Source organism: Homalodisca vitripennis, chromosome 4 (genome assembly GCF_021130785.1).
Source record: "Homalodisca vitripennis isolate AUS2020 chromosome 4, UT_GWSS_2.1, whole genome shotgun sequence".
NCBI classification, from domain to species: domain Eukaryota; kingdom Metazoa; phylum Arthropoda; class Insecta; order Hemiptera; family Cicadellidae; genus Homalodisca; species Homalodisca vitripennis.
The window spans coordinates 70303875-70322956 of record NC_060210.1 but is presented as its reverse complement, the minus strand read 5'-3'; the positions used below and the strand labels follow the sequence as shown (position 1 = coordinate 70322956).

General features: G+C 33.7%; 1 protein-coding gene across 6 annotated transcripts in view; it reads right to left on the bottom strand.

The window, feature by feature from the left end:
• Positions 1-19082, bottom strand: part of LOC124359488 (transmembrane protein KIAA1109 homolog) — a 227975-nt gene that overhangs the window by 38408 nt on the left and 170485 nt on the right. For 5 of the 6 annotated variants that reach the window (XM_046812256.1, XM_046812252.1, XM_046812255.1 and 2 more), the window contains exons 65-77: positions 17471-17584; positions 16674-16962; positions 15696-15892; positions 15299-15531; positions 15074-15196; positions 11240-11386; positions 10380-10499; positions 8837-9028; positions 8509-8719; positions 7832-8042; positions 6815-7061; positions 1588-1697; positions 482-655 (exon numbers count right to left, since the gene is read on the bottom strand). In XM_046812256.1, coding sequence (XP_046668212.1) covers positions 482-655; positions 1588-1697; positions 6815-7061; positions 7832-8042; positions 8509-8719; positions 8837-9028; positions 10380-10499; positions 11240-11386; positions 15074-15196; positions 15299-15531; positions 15696-15892; positions 16674-16962; positions 17471-17584 — 2368 coding nt within the window. The remainder of the gene's footprint in view (positions 1-481; positions 656-1587; positions 1698-6814; positions 7062-7831; positions 8043-8508; positions 8720-8836; positions 9029-10379; positions 10500-11239; positions 11387-15073; positions 15197-15298; positions 15532-15695; positions 15893-16673; positions 16963-17470; positions 17585-19082) is intronic. The other variant, XM_046812254.1, reaches the window with a different exon arrangement.

Here is a 19082-nt window from a genome sequence, read left to right as displayed (position 1 = left end):
CTGGAGTATGAATGTGCTGGAGTAGTAGAAAACCAGATACCTTTATTGTTCGCTGAGTGGGGAGAATCCAAATGTCAGCCTCAACTCTCTACTTTCTTTGAAATTCCAGCTCAGGATTTAACTCTAGATTCTCTGAGAAAGCTGTATAAATTTATGTAGGTATAACAAGATGATAATGAGAACTGGAGAAGCTATATGGCATCAGGAAGTCTATCCACCAATCTCACCAATTACTTACTGCCAGTTTTAATAAAATCCACCTACAGCCTAAAATCTTTTATTTTTCATTGTTTCCTACGTATATAAATATTCCATAAAAGTATTCCTCCTAAATGTACTTTTATATTGCAATGCGGTAGTTAAAATAATTTTAACTGACTGATTTTAACTTACATACAACTATTTTTTTTTAACTACATATAATTATTCTCTGAAAATCATTATAATACCTGCATTCAAAATGTGTCAATAAGTAACTTACTTGAGAAACGTATGATTGCTTGGCTCTGGTCAGGACCAGTAGACTTGGAGCTCTTGTTGTCAATGTTCAGCTTGCGGCTACGTGACAAGTGAAACTTGACAAACTCCACATTGACACTGAGCGAATCTTTGCGCTCACTGTCCGCCAAGGGTGACCACTGTGTTTCCTTTAGACCTGGTCAACGCTTAATATGTCAGTTACTTGGTAGTAAACTACAATATAACTAACACAAACACACACACACACATATACATGCACCATACAGGATGCTAAATAGTATTGAAACGGTCTAATATCTTCTGTACTTGTAAACGTACAAACATAAAACTTTGTACAGTGGCATAGTGCATGAAATTGAACCGTTTGATGCAACAGTAGCTCTTCACCACATCACGGGGTTGGCACGTAAGGAGTCGGTGGAAAATCTTAAATGTAAGCATAGGACAATGTGCATACCACTTTAAAGGTCTTAATTAGTAGAACATCATGCCACAAATTAGGCCTCAAAAGGTTAATCTAAACCAAAATGGCGGCACTCGAAAATTTCACCGATCTTATGTGCACGATCAAGAATGATTTAATTTTATTTCAACCAGATCAGATGAAGATAAAAAACTTTACTCACGATTACTGTACACATGTACACAAACACCTACTTTAAGATGTATTCAGTGTCCTGCTATTTTTCTATAGAAACAGTTCACGAGGAGGCAGTAGAATATTTTTAATGTAAGCATAGGTTGATATGCACATCGGTTTAAAGGGCTACTCAAGCAAAAAAGTATGCCGGAAACCGCACTTCAAAAACTTTATCAGTTACAAAAAGGTGGTGGTTCAAAGATTTTTTAAATAAACTGTATATTCATTAGAAAATTCAATTAGTTGAATTTCTCAATAACAATTTTGTATTGCTATTGTTACTAACCACTAAATATTGTGCAGGACACTATGTACGTTGTATATCCTACAAATGGTACAAACACACACATTACATTTTATATATCATGTTCAGGGCAAACTATCTCTACACAATGAATTAACATTCAACACTAATAGCCTTAATTATTTAAAATTATCCAGTATTTTTGTGCTGTGTGAGTCAGTACCTGTTTTTTTGCCTCCGTAGGGGTGGAAAATGTAGACGGAGAAGTCAGCCAGGCACCCTGTTACACTCAACCCTCCTATCGCAGAGGGAGTTGTAGTACTTCCCCCAAACCTACATAAAACACAATGTCACAAGTGTTTACTTATTTTAAAATTTGATATTAATCAATTGATTAAACATATTATGATAATAATAAATCCAATATCAATGGATTTATATCCAAAATATTGGTTGAAATGCATATGTAAGTATTTTTTTTATCGGTTAGCGACCAATTAGAAAATGTTTAGTAAACTACTGTTATATTTCATATAACTATTTGAATAAAAACCTGGTACACAAAGCGTCAAAATATTTAAAACTTACGAGTTTTATGACCTGACTTGGCTAGTTAGATAACTTTAAATACATATATATATATAGCCAAACAAAGTTTTTAAGTATAATATGTAAATCTTAAAATGTTGTTCTAGGACAAATTAAATGTAATTAGCAGTTGGAAAGAACTTGAGTTTTAATCTCAGTGTCCTAATCAGTTTAGTCACATTTTATCAAGTGCCTGAAAAACATTTATATAATTTCTTGCTTTTAATTAAGTAAATCACAAAAAATGCACTATAAATTGGTTCAAGAGAATTAGGATTCAACTAAATTAAATTTTAATGTAAGCAATTATTTGATGAATCTTGCACTCAAGATGTAGTGGTTCCTCCCAAATATGCAATACTTGCAAAATCTTGTCACAGTTGAACTGGTTTGCCACCAGGATGTGTTGAATAGCAATAATCATTGATAAACAAAAGAACTGACTAAACTAGGCCAACAACAAACCAGTACAATAGCAGTCTGAATGAAATACGATGGCTGTCAGCTTCGAATTTTGAAATTATGAATATTAAGTCATTCAATTAAACAGTTTTGGTTGTAGAAAAAAATATGAATGCCATCCAAAAGGGACTATAGCATAATATTGCAGATTTGTACTACTTAAAATATTATCAACCCATACATTTAATATTACAAGGTGCTAAAACTGATTGTATAAAAAAATTAGTTAAAAAAAAATTCTGCTATTGACAAAAAAGTTTAAATTCACATATATGTTAAATGTGTATTTTTATGTATCAAGAAAGTGATTAACAGAGTCAAGAAGAAAAAATAAGTGGAAAATAGGAACCAGATGTGTGAAAAATAAGGATCTTGGTAAGAAAATAAGTACTAAAATGGGTTGTTAGATATGTAAACATACGAGGTGTGTTCAAAAAGTATCGCGAATTTTGTGTATTTTCAAAAATTATTTATTTATTAGTGAATATCTATTTTGTCCCCTTCAAAGTAATCCCTCTGGAATATTATACACTTGTGCCAACGTTTTTTCCAATCTTCGAAGCACTTCAAAAAATCATTTTTTTGTATCTTGTTCAGCTCCTCCTTCGATGCCGTCTCTATCTCGTCAACCGTGGCATAGTGTCGTCCTTTCATGGGCCTCTTCAGTTTCGGGAACAAGAATAAGTCACAGGGGGCCAGATCTGGGGAATACGGTGGCTGCGGTATCATTAGTGTGTTGTTTTTGGCCAAGAAGTCGCGTACAAGCAGCGATGTGTGAGCAGGGGCGTTATCGTCAATTTTTGTTTTTCTCAAATTCAGGCGTTTCTGGCGGATTGCTTAGTGCAAATTGCGCATAACTTGCAGGTAATATTCTTTATTCACCATTCTACCTTGTGGCAAGAACTCATGATGCACCACGCCCCTGCAATCGAAGAAAACTGTAAGCAAAACTTATACATTCAACCGAACTTGGCATGCTTTTTTCGGTCTTGGTTCGTGCGGCAGCTTCCATTGAGATGATTGAGCTTTGATTTCCACGTCACAACCATAAACCCACGATTCGTCACCAGTTATGACCCTCTGGAGCAAATTCGGGTTGTCGCGGACAGATTCTAACATCTCATTAGCAATGTTCATGCGATGCTGTTTTTGATCGAAATTGAGCAATTTTGGTACGAATTTTGCGGCGACCCGTCTCATGCTCAAATTATCGATTAAAATCGAATGGCACGAGCCAATTGATATATGCCTAGGTCCTCGATAATTTCTCTAACGGTGATTCGACGATTGTCCAACACCATTTTCTTCACTTCATCAATTTTTTCGTCTGTTGTTGAAGTGCTTGGGCGTCCGGCACGCTCTTCGTCGATCACATCTTCTCGGCCTTCTGAAAACATTTTGTACCACCGATAAACATTGCTTTTGTCCAAAGTAGCTTCTCCGTATGCCGCAGTCAACATTCGGAATGCATCCGCGCACTTAATTTTGTTTTCACACAAAATTTGATACAGGTTCTTTGTTCCATTTTTTTAATAGGTAAAAATCGAAGACAAACCAATACACGTGCAAGCAAAGCAGCTGTCAACAATTAACGTTCAAAATGGCCGAAATTGTCAACATAAGTGAGAGACATATGTATCAACATAACGTCATGAAATTCGAATATACGTAACCCGCGAAAATTCAAAATTCGCGATACTTTTTGAACACACCTCGTATATAGTTTTTCATCTAACACATTTGCTGGGAAAGTTGGTTTCAACTTATTACATTTACAAAATTCTTGTAAAAATTGAAAAAACATAACTCACACTTTAATATATTATTTTTAATTAGTTTATAAAACTAAGTTTTATACTTCAATAATTTTCAAACAAATTGTATATGTTAAGTAACAAACAAATCCATGAAACTAATAATTTTAAACAAACTGTTCAGTATCCAGTACGTTATTAATATATAATGAATGCTAATACTTATCATATTATTGAGTTATATTATACAGGATAAAAAGTAGTGACGGTTGATACAGTTTCATTTTAAAACTAACAGATGATGTTTGGCGATGCATTTTGCCTTGTTGGTCTTTTGTTTTGTATTTATAGTACTTAACATAATTACAGTTTTATAAGAATATGTAAATTAAGAATTTTGTCTTTATTTATAGAAAATTTTACATTAAACTTAAAATAGAAACATTTAGAGACCAATTAAAAAAATTAAGGATTTTTATCGACCAAGGTAAGGAAAAGGTATTTTTAGAAGAAATAAGGACCTGTTGGAATGTTTGAGTTAGGTAAATATTTCACACTCAATTTTAGGCTAGAATTGAGTTATATATTCAGAGTAGGTTTGTATAGACAATATTATATTCCCAATCTATTTTTAGTATTCTTTGGCCCACATCTTTCTCATTAATTTTGAATATTAAGGAAGAAGAATTATTCAGTAGCATACAGTAAATGAAAAGAATAGCAGAAAACAAACAGAAAATGTATTTATATATTTAATGTATGAACTCTGAAAATGCTTGTAAAGAATGGCTTTTTGTGAAAGCACTAATTTATTTATAAAAGTTTTAATTGGAATCAACTGATTTGTTTTTCATACTAATACTATTAGTTATCTTGTACTTTAGTCTTATAATGATATTGAGTATAGTGTACAATAAAAATTTCATTTCTGATCTCCAGTTCAATATTAAAATCTCATACAATTATTGATCTTTATATTTCAAAATCATTGTTCGCTTCTTCATCAACCATTTCCTATTGAAGGTTAATTTGATTAATGCAAACCCAAGCCAAGTTCGTCTATATCACATATAATTACAACATAGACTTCAATTATTTATTGAAGAACCGGCAATACAAGTAACGAAGATTGTTCATTAGTACCACTGTTTTCATAAGTTTTCTAGTTACAATATTATTATATGTTTTATATAGTTATTTTGTTGTGGTGTAACATACCAATTTCATTCTGCAACACTATTTTGTAAGCTTCGTCATTGTGGTTATGTACATTTAACTAAAACATATGAATTGGTTTGATAATCTTTTTATAATTTAAAAGATTGTGAAATTATAAAATGCCACTACTAAAATGTTTAATTAATTGATTAGCCAGGATTTGTAATATATGCCTTAAATTAACCTTTTAGTACTTGTATTCTTTTTTACATTGTTTGGATATTCTAATTTCACAATTCATTACATGAAACAAATATATATATAAATGTAAAAAAAAACTACAACCCGGTTTAGGACTGTTTCTAAAACTTTTTAACATATTTTTGTGTGGTTTATCATTTTAGAAGTTGAAGATCTTATTAACCCTTTGACTAGTAATCCTGATAGCTGTGTGGGAAGCGCTATGGTGTTAAACAGTTTTTACAATAAAGTTTTGTAATGAATAATCTCTTGCTTGAATACAAATGCAATCTAGTTGAATATATAAGAAACAGTTCCAAATTGTTTTCTTTGTTCCCATTACATTGCAGTTGTTCTTTTACTCATTTCTTTTAGAGCCAGTTGACGGTATTCAGGCCATATGACAGTATTCAATAGGTTTTTCCAAGTAATCTGCTGTTTATATTTCTGTTTGTGTAGTCAATACAGATTGTAACCTCACTTTTACTTTACTGGTTGTCCGTAAGTAAATAAATGTGGCTGTTTGTGTAATTACTAATTATTAAAATGGGGGGAGAAAGACTTACAGACGAATTTTTGGCTAAGATGCTCCCCTTAGACTTACTGCTCGGCATTTTCCCACCACCATCCCTGCTACAAATAAGAAGGACAAGCCAAGGAGAGCAAGCCATGTGTGCAGATAGACCAGTGTTGCCGCCGGGACACGATGTGGCGGGATTGTGACGTTCCACTTTGTGTTACCAACTGTTTTTTGCGCCTTTCATACCATCAAAGATTTCTGAGCGGCTTGTGTACTGTTATTATCTTGTACCTAACCCGTACCTTAGTATGTTTATGTGAAAATACTGAATATTTTACCTTATTCTCATATTTAGTAAATATAACTTTTGTGCATAACTAGATTAGTTTCTGTATAAATGCAAAAAAATTCTTTAAAAACTTTTAATTGAGTGTTTTTTAAACATATCTACTGTGGTAAACCAAAATAACATAAGGCAAAAGAAAAAAAACTCACTTTTTAGGGCACTCCCACTGAGAAAAAACCCACCAGTCAAAAGGGTTTATCTTCACAGACCAATAAAATATTTCAGTATCTTAATTTCCAGGAAAGCTTTATATTATACATGGTCCACTTTTTAATTCCTAATAACTACTGAATAATACATACAATTTCTGTTATATAAATATTAAAAAAATATTTTTTATCAAAAGACTAAGACTACCATTCCACATGTAAAAATAGAATACCCGGATGGCTCAGTTTCAGCTCTCTTGGAAGAGAAGACAATGTCCAAGGAGGGAAGCTGCAGCATACACTCGACTCGAGACACTGGTAGGCAGGAGAAGCGGAACGTGGAGGGCTGCATGTGAAAGTAGACGATGACATCAACAGGGAATGAGGCATAGGCATATTGACTGCCACTGGTACCGGCCACCCATGCACCTGGTCCCACGTCATCGCCTCTGCTGATGGTGAACATGGCATTCACTGGGCCTGTCATAAGTGAGGGACATACAACACAGTATTAGTGTTAGAGTGAAGATGACATCTACAGGGAATGAGGCATAGGCATATTGACTGCCGCTGGTACCGGCTGTTCAAAGACTTAAAAAACAAATAGTGTATATGTAATTATTAAATTTATAATACAATATTATAAGTAACTAATAAGAGCTCCATTTTCAATATCAAGTTGATGTTAGAAAGTAACATGAGTAATACTTGTGACAGGTTCAGTTGAGGGATAAAAAAGTTAGTAAAAATTGCTCCCGTAAAGATTATTTAAACCAAACTTGATGTTGTGGTGTAAGAATTAATTTTAAGCTTAACATATTTTTAAATTTAAACTTTTCTATGGAACAATAATTATATTGGTGAGATATTTTTCTCAGAAAGCCAGTGTGTTCTTAATTCCAACATAAAGTTACAGATTGCTGGCTAAGTTAATGTATTTTCAACCTTACATGACTGGTGGGATGGAACTGCCAACATAACCAGTTTGTTTTCAACGCTAACATGATGCTAAAGTGAGGATTACTGACAAAACACTGGTTTCTACTGCTTCGATGCTGGCCAGCAGGAGAGGTCAGGCAACTGGTGTATTTCCAAAGTCTGGTGTGACAAAGTTGCTGGCAAAACTATTACATTGTCACTAATGAGACAGAATTACTGAATATACTAAATACTGTGTTACCGAATGAGATAGTGCAGAAGAGAAACATACATTTTAAAAAATAATATAGAAAATTCTTTTAAAATCGCACCTGGAGAGGCAAAAGGTGAGCTCTTCCCCTGAGTGGGTATGGGCTCCAAAGTCTGTTCCAGGAACTCCAAAATATGTGGAGAGATGATTGTCTCCTCAGGAATACTTTGGAGTGTGGTCCACGCAAATAGGCTGGCCTTCTTGGTCCCAGCACCAGCCTTGCGACCTTGTATTTCCTCATCCTCCAATAATGTCTTAGACTCGTAGTGTACCTGATAACATTCACAATTTATTTTTTTCCGACACAAGTTGATGATGGGAGATTATACAAGCTTCAAGGAGTAAAACTTGAAAGTGCTCTATGTAAGCAGTCTAGCCTTCTTTGATTCAGTACCAGCCTTGTAATCTTGTACTTTCTCACAGTCATCTAATGTTAATAAATACAGAGAGTGCCATTAGATTATGTTTTCTCAAAAATACTTAGTTACATGACTGTTTCCAACTATATTTTGTTTCAATACTGGCCAGTGCACACATAAGATAAATTATATATACATATATTTTTATCAAATAAATGTCTACAAATTGTCAAACCTCAATAATTAGAACTGGCTGGATTAAAAAATTTTCTCAAACATTTTCAGGTTAATAAATTGTGATTTAAGTCTGTGAAAACGATTTGTACTCCTAGTTATTAATCCAAATAATTGGCCATTTGTACAATTAGGTAAAACAAACCTTGACATCAAGTCCAGGGATGTGGAATATGGTCAAATCTACCAGTTGAGCCAGTGATGACATATTGGCTGCTTGCAGATGTCGCAATCTATTGGATGAAGTAGATGCGTGATGTCTGTCCTTCTGAGATCTGCGGCTAAGGTTGGGGCTGGATGGAGGAAACTCAAACATCCCACCAGAACAACTTCTCTCTTTTTTCATTCGATTCATTCTAAAGAACAAGTAAATGAAAAAAAAATAAGTTTCTAATAGAAAAGTTTTTAAAATAATGCATTAATTTTTATAAAGAATTTATTTTAAAATGAACTGATAACTGGGGTGCACTCACAACTTGAGGTCTTCTTCACGTGCCAAGTCCTTGGTATGCAGCACACACTTGCCACGGTTGATGAGTACCTTCACGTCCAGCTCAAAGTCGATGTTAGGTTCCACAGGCTTCTGTGTGGTAGGTGTTGGAGCAGCTGAGTACAGCGGGCTTGTCGTGCTATGCTCCTTCTCTGGCTCCACCAGCAGAAGTGTGCTGCTCAAACAATAAAAATAAATAAAACAAGTTTTCAGAAGCGAATCCTAACAATATACTGGAGAAAGTAAAATAAATGTAAGAGGAGAAAGAACTACAATACAATAGACAAAATTATGTACTAACACTTTCATTGAGGACAGTTTAGCACCCTTAATAAAAAGAAATTATGGCTTTTAATTGTAATTAAAACAAGTAACAACAAAAACGGGGTTTAAAAAAAGTAAAATTAATGTGAAGTAAGTTTAATAAACAGAAAAATTATTGCCATAATCTAGATTGTTTATTGTAACAGATGTAAAATATAATCTTACAGATTTAGGTTGATTGTAAGTACAAATTGTAGCAGAAGTAAACAGATAAAGGGTTATAAACAAAGCTGTGTGGTAATATTTTTAACAGTATATTGGTGAAAATTAAGATTAGAATTATTATGAATAACGTAATAATTTATGTAATTTATCAATGAAAAACACCATTTTCCATAACATTATCATTATTTTACTGAGCCATTTGAAATACAATAAGTAAATTTATTTTATATGTCTTGCCCAATATTGTATGTTAACATAAAACTCAAGTAGGCTACAACATTTAAATTAGATTAAAGTGACTATGATTTTCTGATATGATAGCATAATCAGCTTTTTGACATACAGTTATTTTGGTAAAGTGGTATTTCAGTGAATTTTTCCATAAAACAATGCAAGCCAACAAAAGAAGCCCTTTAAACTGTAGGCAAAGTTATTTTATGGTAATTTGAACTGAGAATAAACAAATCATGACTAGGAAGAATTGAAAACTTGGAGCTGACAGTAAGTAGTTTAAACTTATTTACAAATATTATTACTGTCTTGGATAGTTAAATAAAGGAGTCAAAATTTGAATTAAATAAATTAAGTAATTGCTTTAAAAAGTCTGGAAATTGTTTGAGACTTTTTAATTACGATATTTATATAACAAAACCCTTATGTTAGAAACATAGTTGAACACTCTTCTTACTACATTCCAAAAGCTCTTTACTTATTGGAAATCTTAATAAATTTGAAAACAAACATTCTTATAATGTACTTTTTATTTTTGTGAGGCCTTTCGTGTTCAAGGAACACACAAGGAAGATGTGGATGTGCTACTTGAACACGAAAGGCCTAACAAAAAGTATATTATTGGAGTATTTCTTTTCAAATTTATTCTTCTTACTGCACATTTTAATCTACTGTACTGATATAATATTGTAACAAACATGAACAAAATATAAAATTCATGTGACACCCTACTCAGACCTGTCCATTTGTAAAAAAGATTAATACAATACTATTTATATTTTACCAAGAAATAAATCTTCACTAACCTTCCATCAGTTGAATCAAAGCTATTCTTGTGAACTGCAAGGGAAGATCGCAGCCCGTCTGCTGTCCAGTCTTCCACTGGCAGGCTCAGTTCTGAACTGGCACTAGGAAATGAAGCTTGCCTAAAGCATTTATTGTTAATACTTTTGTGACTTATTTACTAATATCCTTACATAGAGTGAGTTAATCCTATTAAGACATAGACTGCCTCTTATAATATAATTAGAGGGTTAAAGCTTAATATAATCTTAATATTACATAGTAAGACGTGCAAAATGTGAATTATAACATGATAATCGCTGAAAACAATCATAATATATTTTTAATGTATTTAATTAATTTACCAAACTTTTAAGATATCTTCATTCAATACAATCATCTGTATTCATAACTGTAAAATGTTACAAGACTGGAGTTAAATAACATAAGACAAAAATGTTTGTCCAAACTTAAAATGTACCCATTGTAGTAAAACAATAGTTGACTTAAGGTGTTACTAATTATTAGGTTTAGGCCATTAAAAGATAACTTGGTCTAGCTAGATAATAATGTTTAATTTTCGTTTAAATAATGCAACATCGGAAGATTGCTGAATTTCTGGGGGCAAAATTATGATAAACGGTAACTTGTTTTCTGCCTTGTAAGTGGTTTTCTTTTTAAACATTTCTAAATGGTGTACGGGTGTCTATTCTAAATCTAGTATTGGTTTAATCCTAAAGTTTCAATGTTTTCTACATTCTTTTAACATATGTCACACATTTCAGGACATAGATGATAAACAGATATAGATGTTATTTTAAGGCTAGAGAAATGTAGTTTTACTGTTTCTTTCCATTTAAAATACCAATATAGGTTATTCCACCTTGTAATGTTGTGGGCGTCACTGAATGTGACCCGAGGAGCCCCCAGACCACGAGAGGCACGCAAGGAAGCTGAGCGAGACGGCCCCGAGCGTGGTGAACTGTCGAAGCTACCCGATGTTATACTGGCTGCTGCAGTCTCATCTGGGCTACAAGTGGAGAACAAGTATAAAGCGCCACACAGACCACAGGGTACAGAATACAAACATTCAGTGTTCTAAAATTTAAAATACTTCAATACTATAATGCTATAATTTCAACATGCACAGCACATCAGTTATGCGGCATAAAACACATGAATAAATCCAAGCCTGAAAAATTTCAATCCATTTTTGTATATAGCTCATTTCTTACCTACACTTAGTCTTACACAACATCCTGCAGGACACAGTCTAATAAAGTACAAAGATTCAAAATTAATTTGAAAACTGTGATAGAAATTCAAGCTCAACAGGTGTACTCTTAAAGGAAGTGATGAAGATTGACTACAAATACCTAAACTAAAAATGCTTATCACTTAAATGTATGTATGGATACATTTCATAAGAAAAATCCATTAATACAAGTAAACTTATTTGAGGAGCAACAAACTTTGAGTGGTCCATCCAAAGAAAGGTTACAAGGAACAGGTTACAGAAACATTCTGAGAAGAAAATTATTGCAGAGTTCTGTGATAGCTGTAACACCCGTACAACAGAACACACTCTTAAACAAATTCTACACATTAAGATTTAAAGCTGTATCAACTTTCTCTCCAAACTAAGCATCTTTTGTTACCAATTCTTCCAACTACTTCTGAATACATATATGGGATGTTGAGAGGATGGAAAGGTTAGCAAGGGTTGATGAGATTACAGCTAAAGTTTGAAGTTTTATTATCAAGGGCTAAATCTTCTTGACTATCACTAAAATAGGTTTATATGCTATATAAAGAAGTTGATAAAAATGAGATGAAACAAGTCTCTCTGGTATGAGCTGATTCTAAGGTGATTAAGTCAATTATTTTTATCAGACTTCTTGATAACTTTATACTGAACAACCTTCTGCATGAGGAAGAACTTTTTTTCTCCCTATGAAGATGACTTGAAAATACTCTTGGAAATTATAGACTAGACTACATAAAAGCTAAAACAGCTATATATTACTGTGTCTGTACAGGGTGATCCACTAAGATATGCAGAAACTGTCGGAGTTCATCTTACATGTAAAATTAATGAAAAAAGTTCATCTAAACATGGGTCCGGAAATGCTTGTTAGCGAGTTACGGCTTGTGAAAGATTTCACCCTAATTTCAGCTCACCATGTAAAATCGTCAGATAACATCTTAACATTTTTGGTTTTTTTTTTGTCCGGACAGGGTGTTAAAAATACATTACTGCACGAACGCTTGGCCTTAACATAACCAAGCGAACAAGTGTGGTGCTCAACAGGTTTTTCCTGAAGGCATATCCACTAAAAAAACACCCCCTCCTCTTCTTGGACCAGCCTGGAAATGGTGCTCCCAATACTTCAGGCTAGGCACTTTTGTTTGAGCTTTATTCAAGCTCTCATCTGGTTTCCTTTTTCCAAGATTAGTTCACGATCAACAAAAAGTGTCATCTTTTTCGCTCTTAGGATTTTATCCACCTATTTGGCCACCATATTCCAATATTCCTGTCCTCGGAAAATAACTCCAATGGTAGTCTGCGGTTGAGGATCTTCTTCTTGCAGCTGTGTCATCAGCTCACTCCTTTCTTCTGTCGATCGTCTGCACCTAAAGAAGGTATGTTCCGCATCATCCCGAGATTAATCTCCAAAAATACATAAGGGAGTAACTCCCGTTTCCACATCCTGTGCAGGTACGATCCAAAATGACCATGGCCACAAGAACTGAGAGAGGAAGAATCCCACCTCGCCGTGCTGTCTCTCCATCCACTGTGTGATCAACGTTTTCATACAACTCCCATGGGATTCAGCATCCCAGTAAACTTGCCATCTCTGCATGCTCAAAACTTTTGCAACTCGCTCAGCTTCCTCAACTCCGAGCTCTTCCTTACTGTCAAAAACATACTTATGTTCTTGCGCCTTTAAATTGATGGGCAGTACACTTGTGACTACCTGAACCGTTGGCTCATAGACTATCCGGTACAAGCTAGTGACCCTCAGAGCAGCTTTTCTCTGAACAGAAGCCATTTTCTCTCGATACTTTCCTTTCCTTAAGAGTGTCTACCCAAACTTCAGATCCATAGAGTAGGATGGAGTCAGTAATCAACATCAAGAGTTGCCTTTTCCCTGCGGTCGGGCCCCCGATATTCGCCATAAGTCTGCTAAACACTGTGCTTGGTAGATTTTTCTGATAAGTACCGCATATGCTCCCAAAATGAGAGCTTGGTATCCAGGTACACACTAAGGTACTTCACTGTAGGCTTTGCACATATTTCAACTCTTTCAATTTGGAGTAGTACAGTCACATCTGATAGTAGTGAAAAAACAAAATATTGCTATTCTGAGATTACACTAATGTTGCACATCATAATATTTATTCAAACAAAACACAAACGTACAGCTTATACAAATAAAGTGAACCCCAAGGAATTAACTCACAAGAACTACAGCTACCCGTACTACCTCCCTGTTGTGTGGCTCATGAATCAAGGATTATGAAGCATGTTAATGTTCTGTTTATGTACTGATGATCCTTTATTAACCCTCTCCAGTACATGAGCCCCAAATCGACTCGCTGGCGAAGCACTGCTTCCCATATAAGTGGTCCGAATTGGCCTTCCATTCATAACTACGCAATATATTGGTATCTTGACAAGTGCTGCACTCTAGATGTGATACTAGAAACTGTTTTGACTAGATGGTAGTTGCACAATATTTTTCTGTTTTTATTTTTCTCTTGCTTGTTTATTTTTAAAAGCCTGCAAGACATCTTGGCAATTATTCTGATATATTGGCAATTCTACTAATAAAAGTATTGTGATATACTTTTTTAGTTGATATGGTTACGGCATGAGTTATATAAGTGGTGCTGTTTTAAACTATTTTAGTTTCTATTTTTGCAACTTTGACATTAAAAATAAAACAGTTACTTCACAAATGGAGATAAGAAATATTTTACTTATAACCTTAATAAATACCTTTAAAATGAATTGTGGTACTTTAGTCAGTATTAGATTTGAAGGCACATTTCTAAGCTTTATTAAAAAGGTACAAAACATAATTTTAGCTTGAAAGACAACTTTTGTACGAAGTAAAAAGTTAACCACTGTTTTTTGCTTGAGTGGCGGGATAAATAGGTCTCGCTACTGGCACATCGGCAGTACTTAATGTGTAGGGGAAAGAGTTAAAGAACTGCAATGTAGGTCAACTTCTCAACTAAAAATTTTTACAGAGTATTGTTGTTAAAAATCAAGAACTTATAATTATTGCTTGTCTCTAACCATAAGAAAGCTACAGATAAGTCTTTAAAACTTAGGAGTATCAACAATTTATACAACCTAGGTAATTTTGCATGTTTCCAAATAAGACTTACCAAGAAATTGTGATATAGATGGCATTTGCATAAAACAATCGCGATTTAGTTCACTGTTTAGTAAAATAGAACACTATCCAAGAACGAAGAACTAAAAAATCTATAAACGCATTTCAGACAAAAAATTGCAGCACTACTCTCCTAAAGAGAAGGTTAAAACCCTGTTTTCTAGAGGAACAAATATACAGTTTGATCTAATGTAGTATATAGCGAACAAGTTGACAGGCAAAATTGATTTGAAATCTTATCTGACTTTTATATAACTCATATGTTATTGGAAATTGGCAATTCTGTACCTCATGTTTATTCATATTCTTACCTATCAATCTCAATTTGATGTTCTGGAGTTGGAGATGGCACAATAAATGATCGAGATCGGAAGGTTGTCTTGTTTTTATTTGCAGATTTTACACTTTGCCTTCGAAGTCTTTGAATCATATCCCTAAAAATAAAAAATAAATTGAGTCCTTTTTAATGAGGTATGCAACTGACAAACGACTTACTTAATTATTTAAAACATTTTTTTTTTATAAATGCAAATTACCTTCGGAAATCTTTGAAAATCATTGCTTCAAGCTCACGCAGGCGTTTCATTTCTTGTTCAATTGTGCCATGAGAGGCTCCCAGTGCTCGCAAATCATTGATTATCTTTGATTGTTCGTACATCTCCTTTTCTATAAGTTTGGATCGGCTCTTAGAGTCCAGTGATGGATCCAAGGCAAAGGCTGGCAAACTGTCACATGTAAAATGTTTGCCACGTCGTAGAAGAATACTTTCCTGTAATCAACATCAATACTATAAAATTTTTATACAAATTTTATAACATTATCCAGTTATTTTCCCTTAATGTGCAGGTTAATTATTGTACTGCCTAATTCACCTCTCTAAGCCTTCATGGCATGTCATCGTACTCTTAAGTGTTATTGTTATCAGTAACTAACCTGACTAGCATCAGCATTGTCATTTGTGTCGGCATCATCACTGTCATAGCTTGGGTTGGCAGCCTCATCCTCTTGTACAGATGTCAGGGTTGTCAGTGTATGCCCTAACGCTGACAACTGCTTGCCTACATTCACGTCAAGGTGTATATCAACGCCTTCCATTGCCCACTGCACGTTTAGGAACCATTTGGCATTCTCTGTAACATTAGTATATTCCTCAACTTACATAATTAGTGTTGTTTTATTAAATGGATAGTGTGTTTGATTCATAAATTAGGTGTAAAAATACTTTGGCATAATTTATTTTAACTTAAATTGTAAACTAACTATGTGTTTGTTTGGTTATCGACCTGAGCAAGAAATCAGATTGCAGATCTCAAAATGTACTGTTACTGATTTTTTATCACTGAACTATGGCAAATGTCTGAAAAAAATCCTCTAACCTATACAATCATTGAATCGTCAAAAACGAACATTAAACTAAGAAGTACTTCAAATTAAGTATAAGTACTTGTCTTAAAAATTGTATTATAATTTTTCTGTACAGTTAAAAATACTTTGTGTTTGTGCTCAGTACTTACATAAATTTAAAAACACATACAAATGAATTAAAACCTTTAGTATTACCAATTAGCCTATTAAGAGATATTTTGTATCCTAATGACATCATTTCCAGCAATCTCAAAATTCCCAGATACCAGCTATATTAAGGATAGTGTCAACCCCAGGAGGGTTCAGTCTGGCTAGTTTATACCTTCTAATTGAACCTACAGTGTGTACAGCAAAACCAATGTGTCACTTAAATCTGGACAACCCTACAGACGTTCAGGAGTGGCAGATAACTAACTACAAATGTTGAGATATTGCGTTGAACTTGTAGATCAAGTTGATCGCTTCTTGTCCTAAGGAAATATATATATATATATATATATATATATATATATATAAATGTAAGTATATTGTTATACACATACACACCTGTGTCCATTCGTTGTGCAGCAACAGTTCGACTGCAGACCTCATAAGTTCCCTCTGAGACCACACACAAGTTCATGGCAAGAGCAGTATCACTGGTGTCAGGCTTCCAGTCATCCAAAGAGGTCTCAAAATCATCTGCAAACCTGAGACAAAGACTGGAGAACCTGCCCTTGCTGACCAACGAGCCGGAGCTACAGGCCGAGATACTCGTGGACTCTAGTGTTACCACCACAGCAGCACAAGACTCGCTCTCCGCAAACAGCTGACGTCCGACTCCCCACGTTGTTTGCTGCTCACATATAAAGGATGCATTATGTTCTATCTTACGTTGTTTGAATAACTAAATATTTATTTTATGAAAATAATCAAGTTTAAATCTCAAATGCATTATGAAACCAGAATGAAAAATTAAGATGTTTATTTAGTATATTCTCTATAGTCCATCTGTGTGTCTGTTATGCTTCAGCCCTTTCAATATCCCACAATTTCTGTAAAGACACTATTTTATAGTTAGTTCAGAGTCTGCTACTGTAGCAAACAATGAACAGTGCAAAATGTGAACAGTGCCACATACTAACTGAGTCTCTAGTAACTATGTATGCAGTTTAATCACAACCACTTCATCAGACTCAATATGTTTGTGCATAGTGTCTTTCATTTGTGGACATATAATATTAACCCTATTTACAAAAAGCAGATTCCTAGAAATGCTAAAGATTTTCTAACATCTTCTAGCCTTAGCTGTAAGAACAAAGTAATACTCAACTTCTCAAATTGGAACACCTTAAAATACTTACGGGTGGAAGAGGGTTAAGTGGCACACAAATGCCCATATCTTCTACTGTTAGCTGTAAGAACAGGGTGCCCAGGTGTGGTGTACTCAACTTCTCAAATGGAACTTTTTCAAACACCTGTAAAGACAAATTGGTATTTATTACCTCCTAAAAAATACCACACTTAGGAAAATCCAGTTTTTAACCCTTTGAGTGCTGCAGCATTTTGCTATATGGTATGCATATAATGCCGAGTGAAAATGCCTGATTCTGCAAGGGTCTGGTTAAAAATTCATAACAAAATTATTTATTGGTATAATGTCCTGGATTTTTTTTTTTTTTTTTTTTAAATAAATATATTTTCTTTATAAATATAATACATTGATCACTTATTTAACGTTTTAATACCAATAAAAAACAACATTAACAAAAACTTTATGAACAAAGAAATTGTGTTTTTTATTTTGACACAACTTAGTGTAATTTTATAATATAATAATATTATTGAAATATTTGATTTTTCCACTTTTAGTTATTCTATCTTATACTCGATTTAATCCTTTACAAAAAGGCATATAAAAACTTTTTTATACTTATAAATAAAGTTTGGAAAATAAATAGGAAAATATGAACCACTACAAAACTAGAAATTTTCTAACCTAACCCAACACTCTGTGTATTGTCTACACTGTTAATGCTTAAATATAATGCCTATAATACTAGGTCTTCATTGTCAGGAATGTTTTTACGACTCATTGTTTATAAATATCACTGAACAAACACAAAAAACATAAAAACTATACAAATGTATTTATAAAAGTACTAGCTGCTTACGATCACCGTAACTCACGATCAAGTCATTGTTCTACTTTCACACAGACAAGAACAACATACACAAACGAAATAATTTGAAGATAGTAACACTACAAACCCATTTATACTTTAAAACTTTCAATATTTACAATTATTTGTGAAATAAACACATGCGCAAACAAAACATGTGACGGCTCGTCCGCGTAGCGGTCAACTATAAACTCGACTGATACGCTCACTTTACAACCGCTGTAAAAATCAGAATCTAACCAGAATGCAAGAATACCTACATCAAAAGTTACGTTGAAGCCTTTGGAATGCGTATGTATAGTCATTGAGCCAATTTAGATAAATACTATATAAAATATAAGCGTTACTGCAGAAGTCTCAAATAGCAATTCTGGCATTTCTTGCATATAATGCAGGATCGCAAATAGCGATGCTCCGGCACTCACAGGGTTAAGGAGTATTATTTTCTAGTCTATTTTATAGTTGACAAAGGATGATTGAACATGCAATAACCAAACATTTCTATTACATGTCTGGAAATACACATAGTGCTGTGATAATTACTGTGTTTGTACAAAAGCTTTACACGTAACATTTAAAATGAAAGACAAAGGAATTAAGAATAACAGTTCATTAGATATTTAAAATTGAGAAAATTTCTTATGCATCTTCTACAAAATCAATATATTACTTTTCTGTTAAAGTTCATGAAATAACCAGAGTTTAGGCAAAAGCAGTACCTGATTATTAACATAGTTAATAATTCATAAATTAACTTACTTCTTTTTATTTGAAAGAATAATGAAGATAGTCA